At 43.0% G+C, this 15,244-nt stretch overlaps 2 protein-coding genes across 3 annotated transcripts in view; one reads left to right on the plus strand and one right to left on the minus strand.

The window, feature by feature from the left end:
- The window catches only part of LOC111183919 (olfactory receptor 10V1-like), a 54,513-nt gene extending 45,266 nt beyond the window's left edge, over window positions 1-9,247 (minus strand). The window contains exon 1 of the mRNA XM_089914764.1: window positions 8,767-9,247. The gene's annotated coding sequence lies outside the window, so the exon portion shown is untranslated. The remainder of the gene's footprint in view (window positions 1-8,766) is intronic.
- The window catches only part of PATL1 (PAT1 homolog 1, processing body mRNA decay factor), a 36,388-nt gene continuing 30,020 nt past the window's right edge, over window positions 8,877-15,244 (plus strand). For both annotated transcript variants that reach the window (XM_022591884.2, XM_089914762.1), the window contains exons 1-2: window positions 8,877-9,195; window positions 11,163-11,274. In XM_022591884.2, the coding sequence (XP_022447592.1) occupies window positions 9,181-9,195; window positions 11,163-11,274 (127 nt within the window). In that variant the 5' untranslated portion in view covers window positions 8,877-9,180. The remainder of the gene's footprint in view (window positions 9,196-11,162; window positions 11,275-15,244) is intronic.

Consider the following 15,244-nt stretch of genomic DNA (forward strand, 5'->3'; position numbering starts at 1 on the left):
AGCAACTTAAATGCCCATCGACAGACGAATGGATAAAGAAGATGTGGTACATATATACAATGGAATATTACTCAGACATAAAAAGGAATGAAACTGGGTCATTTGTAGACACATGGATGGATCTAGAGACTGTCATACCAAGTGAAGTAAGTCAGAAAGAGAAAAACAAATATCGTATATTAACGCATATATGTGGAACCTAGAAAAGTGGTACAGATGAACCAGTTTGCAGGGCAGAAGTTGAGACAGAGATGTAGAGAACAAATGTATGGTCACGAAGGGGGAAAGCCGCGGTGGGGTAGGGATGGTGGTGTGATGAATTGGGAGATTGGGATTGACATGTATACACTGACGTGTATAAAATTGATGACTAATAAGAAATGTATAAAAAAGTAAATAAAATAAAAATTTTTTAAAAAGTGTGGGACACATAGCCAAGGCTCAGATACACGTGCTGGTGTATAGTCAGATGCTTACAGGGAGAAGTAACGTGGGTACTGGGGTTTGTAGGCACAAGCAGAATCTGAAATAAGTTTAGAAGGGAATATTCAAGGTTTTTTACATCTTGCTCTTAAAAACATATTCATTTCTTGAGAAATTGAAGAAGTTTTCTTGTCTTTTTCCATTAATAATAAAAATAAGATTATATTTATATATATTTTTATATATAGTCCATGAATTTAAACTGCAGTGAGTTAGCTGTCTTTTTTGATAAACTGAATAATCTGTTGTTACTTGTCTGGTGGTCTGTTAATTTGGTGTGAAGAGAGTCTTCTGTTCTTTCGTTTACAGGGTCCCTTTAATTTTGTGGCTCCCCTGGAAGTAATTCTTTTTTTTTTTTTTTTTTTGCTAAAAGGTAACAGAGTTCCAAGTGCAAAACATTTATTTAATTTGTTTAGATTTATTAAACCATGCCCATTCTCCAGGCCTTTGGGGGCATGATCTAGATAAGAACATATGGCATAATTTATTATTTTCTCAACTCTAGTTATGTGGTAAAGCATTGTTTACCTGTCAATGAGAAAATCTCATATTGCTCTCCTTGGAAAAGTGATTTTTTGGATAATGTTCAATTAAATTTAATAAAGGAATATTTTATTTTCTTTAAAAAAATCTAGAAACAATAAATGCTAGAAAGGGTGGGGTGAAAAGCAAACCCTCCTGCACTGTTGGTGGGAATGTAAATTGATAGAACCACTATGGAGAACAGTATGGAGGTTCCTTAAAAAACTAAAAATAGAACTACCATATGACACAGCAATCCCACTACTGGGCATATACCCTGAGAGGACCATAATTCAAAAAGATATATGTAAAACAATGTTCATTGCAGCACTATTTACAATAGTCAGGACATGGAAGCAACCTAAATGTCCATCAACAGATGGCACATATATACAATGGAATATTACTCAGCCATAAAAAGAAACAAAATTTAGTTATTTGTAGTGAGGTGGATGGTCCGTCATACAGAGTGAAGTAAGTCAGAATGAGAAAAACAAATACCGTATGCTAACACATATATATGGAATCTAAAAAAAAAAAAAAAAGTTCTGAAGAGCCTAGGGGCAGCACAGGAATAAAGACAAAGACATAGAGAATGGACTTGAGGACACGAGGTGGTGGGGCAGGGGGAAGGTGGGGGGAAGTGAGAGTAGCATCGACACATATACACTACTGAATGTAAAATAGATAGCTAGTGGGAAGCAGCTGCATAGCACAGGGAGATCAGCTCGGTGCTCTGGGATGACCTTGAGGGGTGGGATAGGGAGGGTGGGAGGGAGGCTCAAGAGGGAGGGGATATGGGGACATGTGTATGCATATGACTGATTCACTTTGTTGTACAACAGAAACTAACACAGTATTGTGAAGCAATTATACTCCAGTAAAGATCTAAAAAAAAAAAGTAAACCCAAAAAAGAAAAGGAAAGTAGTATTTGGAGAATTAATGGAAAGAAACAAAGTATCACTGGTTCAAAACATTTTCATTGATATCCTATCTTCCTTGATGCTACCATTAAATTTTTATTTGTAATTAAAAATAGCAATTTTTAATTACTTAATATTTATTCCTAGTTTTTTTCCATTTCCATGTGAATAAAAGTATTCCATATTACGTGCAAAAAAAAAAAAAAAGGAAATAGTTTCTGGGAATTCCCTGGCAGTCCAGTGGTTAGGACCTGGTGCTTTCACTGCTGAGGACCTGGGTTCAATCCCTGGTCAGGGAACTAAGACACCACAAGCTGCACGGCCAAAAATAATCATTATCATCATCATCCCTTTCCCGGATTGTGTAAATGATGAGGGGAATAGTTCCCAATGCCCCAACCCTCGCTCTGCAATGCTCAGAGAGTCAAAAAGAAATAAGGGGAGCAATGACACTGTAAGCTCCCCCTTCTCTTACCAGTTCAGTAATAGAAAAATGTGCAACAAAACTGGCTTTCTGCTTTTATCTTCCAATGCCATGATCTACCCCAACAAACCATCATATTTCCTCACCTCTAACTCACAGCCAAACACATACTCATACAGGAGAGATGTCCCTGCAACCTGTTCTTACTGTCAAGGCCTGGTCAGCACAGAGCTGCCCCTTCTGGGATCCATGGCAGGAGTGGGGGGCCTGCATGTTCTCTTACTCATTCTTTTTTTTTTTTTAAATTTCATTAATAGCTTTTTAATATGATTTTTAAATTTTATTTATTTATTTAATTTATTTATTTATTTTTGGCTGTGTTGGGTCTCTTGCTGCGCGGACTTCTTCTAGTTGAGGCGAGAGGGGTCTACTATTCGTTGCAGTGCATGGGCTTCCCATTGCGGTGGCTTCTCTTGTTGCAGAGCATGGGCTCTAGGGTGCACAGGCTTTAGTAGTTGTGGCACGCGGGCTCAGTAGTTGTGGCTCACGGGCTCTAGAGCGCAGGCTCAGTAGCTGTGGCGCACGGGCTTAGTTGCTCCAGGGCATGTGGGATCTTCCCAGACCAGGACTCAAACCCGTGTCCCCTGCATTGGCAGGCGGATTCTTAACCACTGCACCAACAGGGAAGCCCTCTTACTCCTTCTTGATTCTCCTTTTAATGGCCCTTCATAGTTTCACCTAGTAAATCTTTTTTCACCTTTAAATAAATAGTATAGGAATGTCCCTGGCAGTCCAATGGTTAAGACTCCGCACTTCCACTGTAGGGGCATGGGTTCTCTCCCTGGTTTGGGAGCTAAGATCCCACATGCCACACAGTGCAGCCAAAAAAAAAAAAAAGTATACAAAACAAACACTTAAACTTTAAAATGTTTTCTCATTATACTATCAAAAATCATTTTGGACACCCCCAATGGTTACCACGTACCACATGTGGTAGGCTGAAAAATGGTCCCCCAAGTCCTAATCCCCAGAAACTGTATGTTACTTTATATGGTAAAAGGGACTTTGCAGATGAGATTAAGGGTCCTGAGATGAGGAGATTATCCTGGATTATGCAGTTGCCCCCACTGTTATCACAGATTATTTATAAGAAGTAGGAAGGAGGGTGGGAGAGAAAAATGTGACAACAGAAGGAGGGTGAGAGAGGGAGAGTTTGGGAGATGCTATGCCACTGGCTTTGAAGATGGAGGATGAGGCCATAAGCCAAGGAATGCAAGCAACCTCTAGAAACTAAAAAAAGGAAGAAAACAGATTCTCCCCTAGTGCTTCCAGAAGGAACACAGTACTACAACCCATTTTATTTATTTATTTATTTGATTTTTTTTTTTTTTTTTTTTTGCGGTACGCGGGCCTCTCACCATTGCGGCCTCTCCCGTTGCGGAGCACAGGCTCCGGACGCGCAGGCTCAGCGGCCATGGCTCACGGGCCCAGCCGCTCCGCGGCATGTGGGATCTTCCCGGACCGGGGCACGAACCCGTGTCCCCTGCATCGGCAGGCTGACTCTCAACCACTGCGCCACCAGGGAAGCCCTACAGCCCATTTTAGACTCTGACCTCCACAACTATAAGAGAATAAATTTGTGTTGTTTTAACCCACTAAGTTTGTGGTAATTTGTTACAGTAGCAATAGTAAACTAATATACTACCATTCAGCACTTAACTCATACCTAATAAACTACCCCCGTCCTGCTCAAGACACTTTACGTAACAGATTATTAACTTTTTACATAATAGACTCTAAAATATATTATTAGCTGTTGGAGGCTGTCATTGAAAGGACATGATCGGGACTTCCCTGGTGGTCCAGTGGTAAAGAATCCACCTTCCAATGCAGGGGATGAGGGTTCAATCCCTGGTCGGGGAACTAAGATCCCACATGCCGAGGGGAAACTAACTCCATATGCTACAACTACTGAGCTCGCGCACCTCAACAAGAGAGCCTGCCGCAAACTACAGAGCCCGTGCGCCCTGGAGCCCACGCCACAACTAGAGAGAGAAAACCCACACGCCACAGTGAAAGATCCCGCATGCCTCAGTGAAGATCCCAAGGGCCACAACTAAGACCCGAGACAGTCAAGAGAAAAGATAGATAAATAAATAATTGAAAAGGACATGATCGTCCATGGAGCCATGAGCTGGACCCTGGCAATTGGATACTACACGCCCCCTCCTCTGTCCTTGTAATGTACACTTTGGCCACCGTTCCCACAGTGGGAGCTACTTTCAAGGACAAGAGAGTAGGATGTTGCTGAGATCACCTGGACAGTGACTGGCCCTGTTCTGGGCTCCAGATAAACTTTTAAGATTCTGGCAGGCGGGTAAGGAGATCTACTTGCTTGCAGCTGCCCAAGACAAGCCCGTATGTAAGTTCTCTTGCTCTGTAGGTACATGCTACCACCTACCAATCTGGAGTGGCTGCCTCTTTCTTCAGTCTCTCCTTGCCCTCTATGTATGGGGGGCCAGTGTGTGAACCAGCATGAGCACGGGCCATTTAGTTATCTTGTTAATGAGAGAACCGGCAGGATGTTAAGGCTGGTTCAAAAGAGATATAAGAAACTATGAACTATAACTAGTGTGGAAGAGAATGCTGGAGGGGGCTTCCCTGGTGGTGCAGTGGTTAAGAATCTGCCTGCCAATGCAGCGGACACAGGTTCGAGGCCTGGTCCGGGAAGATCCCACATGCCGCAGAGCAATGAACCACAACTACTGAGCCCGCGAGCCACAACTACTGAAGCCCACACGCCTAGAGCCCATGCTCCGCATTGAGAAGCCACCACAATGAGCAGGCTGAGCACCGCAACAAAGAGTACCCACCGCTTGCCGCAACTAGAGAAAACCCTCGTGCAGCAACAAAGACCCAACTCAGCCAAAAATAAATAAATAAATAAATAAATAAATTTATTTAAAAAAAAAAGAATGCTGGAGTAAGACTCAAATGTTAAATATCATACCAGTTAATATCCGGCAAGGCAATAAAACTGTCCCCTTTGGGGTTATCTTTTCTATCAAAATGAAATCATCTCGACTGGACAAAATTAATTTGCAATTTAGCAGTCTTCTACAAATTAACATCTAACTTTACTGAGTCTGGTACCTCACTAATAGTAAATACTAAGTCAGACAAAGTTGCCTCCCCTAGAACTTCAAATTATCCTGAAGCAGGCTCGTTAGACAATGTTCTTGTTATAACATAGAAGGGGCGCACAATAACCTTTTTTCCTTATTTCCCAGTTCTGTACAATTTTTCTAAACACACTTGTCCCAGTTACCTATTAGTGAGTAATAAACTACTCCAAAATTTTGTGGTTTAAAACCACAACCATTTGATTATAATACCACAATTTTATGGGTCAGGTATCTGGGAAAGGCTCAGCTGAGTGATTCTTCTGCTTCACATCGTGTTGAATGGGGTCACTCAATGACATTCAGTTGCTAGCTGAGCTGGTCTGGACAGCTTCATTCACGTGTCTGGTGTGGCTGGTAAGCTGGGTATAGCTGGACCCCTCTTCCTCTTCACGTAGTCTCAGGGCCTTTCCACATGACCTCTTCAGCAAGGTAACTGGACATCTTACATGGACTTACACTGTCAATCTTCTTAAAGACTAGACACAGAACTGGCATAGCATCACCCCCCCCCGCCCCCTGCTCCATTGGTCAAAGCCATTATAATCCAGTCCAGATTCAAGGAATAATGGAAGTAGAACCCACCTCTTGATGAGAGAACAAAGAATTTGTATCCTTGTTTAATCTACCACAAGTTTCATCTTATACATTTTTATTTTCATTATATTGCTAATCCTTTTGTCTAAAGTCTGCTGCACCAAGAGTTCCCATAGCTTTCTGGGATGTCCGTCACAACTTTGTTGGCTACATGAGAAATGACCCTCTGGGCAGCCCACCACTCTTTTTCTCCCTCTCTATAACCCTTTGCAAGCACTCATGGACAATATCTTAAAGCAGCGGTATGCAAAGTGTAGTCCAAGAACCAATAGCATCAGCATCACCTGGGAATTTGGCATAAATGCAATTCTTAGGTCCCACTTCAGACCTACTGAACCAGAAACACCAGGGATGGGGCCCAGCAGTCTGTTAGAACAAGCCCTCTTGGCGAGGCTGGGAACCACTGTTGTAGAGCTGTACATTACTTAATGAAAATTAATACAACATCTGAAACTAGTCTCACAAGAAAGTACATTTTATGTTCTTTTACCATGATCTAAAAAAAAAGAAGCATGTAGAGAATCTGTAAATACCACAGTGGATTATTTACAGCCTCTGGAGAAAGGACAGACAATACCAAAGCACGGTGGCTTTCACTAACTGATGTTCTCTCTCAGCTGTGAAAAGCCTTTTCCATATACCCAGGCTCGCAGGAAAGACTTTTCTTCCACTCACTCAAGGGACACTCTCCAGGGGCCTCATATCTTATTTCTACAGAATTACTTGTGAAAAGAATTTGTATCCTCTCTATCTTAATAATGGGCCTATTACACAGCTCAAAAAAATACATTATTCACCTAAAGGGACTCTCATTAATCTCCCTCAAAGGCAGTTGGTGCATGGGAAAAACAGGTAATTTTATTGATTGTCTATATGACACCTTGTTTTCTGTTTCCTTCTCTGCTCTGTATTATTTCTTTCCTTATCTTTTCTTTAAAATTATCCTATAGTTCATTTATATTGAAGCTTTCCTATTTTCTTATATAAACTGCTTTAGCTGTATCCTAAAAGTCTTTATATGTTAATAAGTTTATCATTCAGTTCTAAATATTTTTTGCTTCCCATTATGTTTTCTCAAGTAGTCCATTAATTAGAGGCACGGAGTTTTTGTTTTGTTTTTTTTTAATTTCTGATCTCTAACATAATGATCAGAAAACAGGATCTGCAACATCAGGAATCAGCAAACTCTTTGTGTAAAGGGCCAGACAGTAAATATTTCAGGCTTTGCTAGCCAAATGGCCTCCATTGTAAGTATACAACTCTGCCTTGGTTGCCCTAAAGCAACCAAAGACAATACGCAAAAAAATGAGGGTGGTTGTATTCCAACAAAACTTTACTTACAAAAACAGGCAGCTGGCCAGATTCGGCTGTGGGTCACAACTTGCCAACCCTTGGCCTACATGGCACCAGTTCTTTGGTCATTGTGCTGTTACCTGTACTACATGAGGTTTTGTAATGTTCCATGCATGCTTGAAAGCTAATTATCATCTTATCCTTGGCCTGTTCCACTTTAAGCTTTAGGCCTGGCCCATGCAAACATTCGCTTTTGTAAAACTGTCACAGTGATTAAGAGATTGGATTTTTGGAATCAGAGAGAACTGGTTGTCACTTTCCACTGGGTGGTTTAGGATAGATGAATTAACATCTCTAATCCTCAGGTTCCACATCTGTAGGGAAAATAACAGTACCTACCTCACAGGGTTGGCATGAGGCAGACTTCAGTCATTAGTAGAAGTAGTATTAGAATCATCACTGAACCACTACTCTGTGAGGCAGGTTTCATTAAACCCATTTTACAAAGAAATTAAGCCTCAGACGTGTTTAGATAACCTGCTCCACATCTGACAGCCAATGACAAAGTACTGATTCCCACCCATAACTTCTAGTTCCAAATCCAAAGTTTCCAGTACTCAGACTCTGATTGATCAATCTGGTCATACTAACATGTAAGGAATTTACGCCACTCCTAGGCGAGGCTGCATTTTAAGACACCGGGAGAAAGGAGTTGCGAAATCCACTCTTTAATTCTTCGAATTAATTCTTTGTGGTCCAAGTTTAGTCCTTATGGGGAAAGAAAGAGTTCTCCAGGGCCGAAAGGGCATGCAAGGTGCTAGCGGAGGTATACCCCCCCAAACAGACTTCTGGAGGCAGGCTGCCGAGGCTTACACCCAGGACAAACGTTTTTCTGGGCTTGATCCTCTAAGCAGGTGGTGTCACCCAGCGGCGCACTCAGCCTCGATGACCTTGCTGCCCACGGCTGTGCTGCCCTACTTGGCTCTCCCACTTCACCTGCCTGGAGCGCCTGGGACCTAAAAATACCTCCCTGGTGGAACCTCCCGGAACATGCATTCGGCTTTTTTTTTTTTTTAATCGCCCTCATCACTTTGAGACACACAAATCACAGCCCTGACCCGCTGTCGACTCAGCGGGTGACGTGCCGCTGAAAGTGGCGACGAATTCTGCCCATTTCAATGACCTGAACTTTTATTTTTTCCCCTCCACTCGGCGCATTATCGTATGTCGTGAGGAGTGCCAAGCAAAACCCGCGAAGACCGTGTTGGACGCTGGCAAAACGGTCTAGGAATCTCCCTTTCTCCCAGTCCAGGCTAATCCTGGGACTCTTCAAAGCCTTACCCTGTGACAATCACAAGGCTTTTCTCCGCCCCGTCGGTGACGGAAAACTCGTGACTCGAACCAGAGCGCCGGGCGGGCACACAGAAGCCAGGGGCGGAGCTACAAGTCCAGATCGCGAGGAAGCCCCCGACGGGCGGCGCGTGCGCAGTGTCTCGCCATGGGACCTCCTTCCCGCCGCTGAGACTAGGAAGCGGGACGCCAAATCTGTCCCCGCGCAGCCGCCGCCGCCGGGCGCCGAACGGGGCGGCCGCCCTCCCCGAGGCGCGCCTGCGCACGTTCCCACGCACGCTCCGGCGTACGGCGGCGGCCAGGGGTCGCGAGCCGGTGGAGGACCCGCGCGCGGAGGAGCCCGCAGAGTCAGCGCTTCTTCCCTCCCTCCCCTATTCCCCTCCCCGCTCCCTCCCCCCCCCAAGAATGTTCCGCTACGAGGTGAGTTGTTTCGACCGGAAGTGACCCCTCCCTCCCTCCCTCCCGCACGCGCCCCTCTTTCTCCCTCACCCTCCGCGCGTCTGCCCAGCGCTCCTGGGGGGAGGGGGCGGGCGGCGGGACCCGCGGGACCGAACGGAGTGCGTTGGGTCTGGGGTCGCGGGTTTAATCCGAGGGCTGTGAGCTGGCTTCGGGGGGCGGGACTGTCCTATCAGTTGCCACTGAGGAGAGCTGACCTATGTTTTGGGGTGGGGAGGGACCCTTACGTGCCTTAACCGGACCACCCCGCACCCCCGGAGGAGTGAGGAGTAGAGAGCGTTGCACCCACCCTCGGTGGCTCTTGAGGAAGCTTCACCCGAGAAAGCCCAGAGACGTGTTTCCCGCCCTGGACCCGGAACCATCTCCCCTCCAATTACTTATACACACCCCCTTACAAACCGGCGACCGTCAGGTCCCGGGGGCCTGGACTCGCCCTTTGACTGGGGCCAAAGACCGTTTACTAAAGAGGACTCCGAGTTGGGAAGGGGCGTGTCCAGCAGAAGTTCCTTCTGGGCGAGTGGAGGGGGACGTGGGTTTGGTGACGGTCCGGGTATGTAGCAACAGTCGAGAGTCCTGACAGTGTCACTGGTTCGCTGTATGACCTTTAGCGACTCCTAATCATTGGACAGGGTTTCTGGATTTGTAGAACCAAAGGGTTGGTTTAGATGACCCCTAAGAGTCTTTCCAGTGTAAAAAGCAGTGATTTGGTTAAGTAGATCTTTGTGATTTGGGAATGCTTCTGGAAGTTGCCTGTGATGGGGAGGCAGTTGCATGCTTGCTTTGTGTAAGTTTGGGAGACTTAAGATGGGTAGGATGGCCGTTTGACCTAACCTTTCATTTGGGAACATCCTGGCTAAGAGGTAGCCAGTCAGGGTGTATCCGAAATGTGACTGCAGAGAGCGTGTGGAATTCCGATCCTGAGTGTTTGAAAACTGGGGACACGTATACTTGGTATTTGATAGGAATGGTTCAAGATCAAACTGCCTTTATGTAAACATGGAGAGAGATGATGAGATGCAGTAGGCAAAGTTCCCAAAAGAAAAGAAAACTTGGAAAATAAATCAGTTGAAAACTGAAATGGGGGTGGGAGGGTACGTTTAAGATAGAACACACCTAAGTGGTTAAACTGGTGATATCTAGCGTTGTTTAACAATACCCAATGTTTGCCTAAATCTTTGCCTCATTCGATCCTCACAACAGCTTTCCGAGGTAGGTGGTATTGTCCCTGCATTACCACTTAAGAGACTGTGGCTTAGAGGCTAACACAGCCTGAGACAAAATAGATGCTCAGGGGGTATTGAATGAATTAATCAGAAAGGATGTGACTTGCCCAAGTTGGTATCACTTGTAAGAGTAGAGACACAACTTAAACCTGTCACATCACAGCTTTTCAAGAGTTCACTTAATTGTGATTGAACACTTAGCTTTCTCCTTTATCACCAGAGTTTGGATCTGTAGGAAAACAGAAGGGGAAAAGGAAAATGAAGAGAAAGCTTTAAAAGGGAATAATAAAATAGTTGAAAAGGTGACATGAATATGGGGAAGATGAGAATTTCGTTGAAAAATATAGGTAGAACTCAAGCAAAATAATAAAGTGTTCATTTTCACTTGTCATTATTATTGTAACCAGTGATGGAAAGGAAGTTGGCAGGCCTCATTTCTTGGTTGCATGAGGAAATGCTGTTATTAGATTCTTGATAAATAGAGAAATGGAAGTTTGGGGGAAGAGGTTAAATAAGGAATAGGAACGAGAAGCCGAAGGAAAAGGTACTGAAGTCTTCCAGTGTCAGGGAAATTGGGGGATAGAAAAAATGCCATGTGCACAAAAAGTCATAATGAAGCTATTGTGTTGATCGGGAAGATGAAAACATTTTTTTAGAGCGAGGTTGTGAACTTCATGAATAGCTGATCTCTTTTTTCTCTTTTTTTAGTCTTTGGAGGATTGTCCTCTGGATGAAGATGAAGATGCATTTCAGGGCCTGGGAGAGGAAGATGAAGAGATTGATCAATTCAATGATGATACATTTGGGTCAGGTGCAGTTGGTAAGTGATGTCTTTCTTTTATAATGTCATCTTGGTCTCTTGCTGTTTTCAAATGCTCTCTTTTATAAGTACTTTTGTCTAAGTAGGCGTAACCTCATTCACAAAGTTGGCAAACTGTTCTGTTCTTCACTCCAAGCATCTACCCTCCTCCTCTGGGCTTCTTTTTGCCTCACTTATAAAATCAAGTGTTTTCTAAGCCCTGTCCCTTCCAGCTTTATGATCTATGGCTCTAAGCTGACACTATAAGGAATTCAAATGATTAGAGAAGTGGACATTTTACAAAGGTTTAAATAATCCTAGAAGAAGGAAATTTTTATTTGTGGAACATGGAACTTAAGGAAAACTAGTGGATTAGGAGAAAACTCAGATTCAGATGTATATGTTTTAAAATTCAGTTGATCAATAATATATTGCATGACCCTGCTATTGCCCTATAGTATATTCAATAAATAAAGTTTTTTATTCCAAGAATTTTGGTGATAGAAAGTCTTCATAAGTTAGAAAAGTGTTGTGCACAGATGAAATTTTCTCATCCTTGGGTATAGATAAATATTCCTGGTGTTGGAAGTGGTTAAAAAATTAAAGAGCCAAACTAAACTAGAGGCCACAGTTATAATTACTGAGATGAAAGGTTTAGGGAGCAAGCTTACATAATAAAGTTTGAGAGTTAGAGATCCTGGAACAAGTATACTAATAAGTTAAAATTAAACTGTACTTTGGAAAGATGAATAGGTAAGGGAAGTCCCTGGTGGTCCAGTGGTTAGGACTCTTCGCTCTCACTGCCAAGGGCCCGGGTTCATCTCTGGTTGGGGAACTAAGATCCCGCATACCCCGTGCAGCCAAAAAAAAAAAAGAATAGGTAAGGCCAGAAACTATAAAACCCTTAGAGGAAACATAGGCAGAACACTCTATGACATGCATCACAGCAAGATCTTTCTTGATCCACCTCCTAGAGTAATGGAAATAAAAACAAAAATAAACAAATGGGACCTAATGAAACTTAAAAGTTTTCCACAGCAAAGGAAACCATACACAAGATGAAAAGACAACCCTCAGAATGGGAGAAAATATTTGCAAATGAAGGAACTGACAAAGGATTAATCTCCAAAATATACAAGCAGCTCATGCAGCTCAATATCAAAAAAACAAACAACCCAATCCAAAAATGGGCAGAAGACCTTAATAGACATTTCTCCAAAGAAGATATACAGATGGCCAAGAAACACATGAAAGGATGCTCAACACCACTAATCATTAGAGAAATGCAAATCAAAACCACAATGAGGTATCACTTCACACTGGTCAGAATGGCCATCATCAAAAAATCTACAAATAAATGCTGGAGAGGGTGTGGAGAAAAGGGAACCCTCTTGTACTGCTGGTGGGAATGTAAATTGATGTAGCCACTATGGAGAGTAGTATGGGGGTTCCTTAAAAATCTAAAAATAGAACTACCATATGACCCAACAATCCCACTACTGGGCATATACTCTGAGAAAACCATAATTCAAAAAGAGGCAGTACCACAATGTTCATTGCAGCACTATTTACAATAGCCAGGACATGGAAGCAACCTAAGTGTCCATCGACAGATGAATGGATAAAGAAGATGTGGTACAGATATACAATGGAATATTACTCAGCCATAAAAAGATAGGAAATTGAGTTATTTGTAGTGAGGTGGATGGACCTAGAGACTCATACAGAGTGAAGTAAGTCAGAAAGAGAAAAACAAAAAACAAATACCATATGCTAACACATATATATGGAATCTAAAAATATAATGGTTCTAAAGCACCTAGGGGCAGGACAGGAATGAAAACGCAGACGTAGAGAATGGACTTGACACGGGGAAGGGGAAGTTGGGATGAAGTGAGAGAGTGGCATGGACATATATACACTACCAAATGTAAAACCGATGGCTAGTGGGAAGCAGCCACATAGCACAGGGAGATCAGCTTGGTGCTTTGTATCCACCTAGAGGGCTGGGATAGGGAGGGTGGGAGAGACACGCAAGAGGGAGGAGATAAGGGGATATATGTTTATGTATAGCTGATTCAGTTTGTTATACAGCAGAAACTAACATATCATTGTAAAGCAATTATACTCCAATAAAGATGTTAAAAAAAAACCCAAAACATTGTATAGAGGTAACATTTTAACCACAATTCTGTCAGTATTGTGGGGTTTTGTTTTAGTATTGTTTTAAAATAATTTCTGTAATTGTTTTAAAATATTATCTTGTAGCTTTAATTTTGTCCATTCCATTTCAATAAGATTTGATGAACACATTTGGAAAAAAAAAAAGATGAATAGGTAAGAGTCCATGGAACTCTCTTTGCTTTGACTGTTGGTGTTGAAAAGCAGCAATGACCACATTTATGTTGGGATGTGTGAATATGTGGGATTTCAAATATTCAAGTTAAGTAATAAGAAGAGGAAATTTATCAGTAGTGGGTAACCCTAAAATGTTCAATATCAAAAACAAATAAGAGGTCTTAAAAATGTTGTATTAGGACTTCCCTGGTGGCGCAGGGGTTAAGAATCCACCTGCCAATGCAGGGGACATGGGATCAATCCCTGGTCGGGGAAGATCCCACATGCTGTTGAGCAGCTAAGCCCGTGCGCCACAGCTACTGAGCCTGCGCGCCACAACTACTGAAGCTCACCCGCCTAGAGCCCGTGCTCCGCAGCAAGAGAAGCCACCACAGTGAGAAGCCCGCACACCGCAACAAAGAGTAACCCCTGCTCGCCGCAACTAGAGGAAGCCCACGTGCAGCAACAAAGACCCAATGCAGCCAAAAATAAAATAAAATAGTTGTACTGGTTACTGGTTTTGCACTCACCTAAACAGCTTAAGTTTATTTAAGCTTAGACTGAGTTGAATGAACCGGCAAAAATGAAAGAGCATACTATTTTCAATCAGGGATTACAGAATTCCTTGAAGAGCTAAAACTGCTGCTGTTGGAAGCAGCAAGAGAAGCATTTAAGGTAGAAGCTAGGCTTATTGCAGAAGGGAACCGAAGACCTTTTGGATTACAGCCATAGTTTAGGGGATGAGATTGTCCAAGAGGATGACATGATCTCAGATGCTGTTCTCTATCCATGGAGATCACAGGGAAAGGGACATAGAATAGAATGACGAAAGCAGGGAACTGATGTGAATTGCAAATTATATTTGAAACTTTAGTAAAAACCTATAGAATACAATAGAAGCTATAAACAGTGTGTGCTTGTTTCTGGAGCTCTTTTTCTCTTAAAATATTGTGCTGAATGTTACCATTTTTTAGCAAATTCATCTGTGTTAAAATGAAATTTATTAAAATGAAGTATGTTGAGGTTAGCCAGCATAGTAAATGTCCTCAGTTTTTAACCTGGACAGAAGAGGAATAGTTTGGCCTTCTCATTGACTTCCAGAGTGCTAGACAGTCTTTTTTTCTGAGTTCCTATGTTTCTCACAAGATGAGGAAAGTATTGCCTTAAAAGAATTTTAGAGTGTGCAGAACTGCATTTTATGTGATGGAAAATGAAAAAGCCCCTAGGGTTACACAGTAAAAGAACAGGTGATAAAAAGTAAAGGCAGTTGGGCTTCCCTGGTGGCGCAGTGGTTGAGAGTCCGCCTGCCGATGCAGGGGACGCGGGTTTGTGCCCCGGTCCGGGAAGATCCCACATGCCACTGAGCGGCTGGGCCCATGAGCCATGGCCGCTGAGCCTGCACATCCGGAGCCTGTGCTCCGCAGCGGGAGAGGCCACAACAGTGAGAGGCCCTCGTACTGCGCAAAAAAAAAAAAAAAAAAAAGTAAAGGCAGTGAAGTAGCATATGGTTAGCCCATTTTGTACCCTGAGGCACAAGGATGATTAAGGACTTCTTGGTCAACAAAGTTTATAATGGAGAAAAGATTTCCCAGTGTGAGCCCTTTCCATTGAGAGTATAATATACTTGAATTGTGAAGTTAAAACCTTAGTTCCT

This window comes from Delphinapterus leucas, chromosome 7, assembly GCF_059928025.1.
Source record: "Delphinapterus leucas isolate spDelLeu-1000000601 "Yukka" chromosome 7, BTC_Dleu_Yukka2, whole genome shotgun sequence".
NCBI lineage: Eukaryota > Metazoa > Chordata > Mammalia > Artiodactyla > Monodontidae > Delphinapterus > Delphinapterus leucas.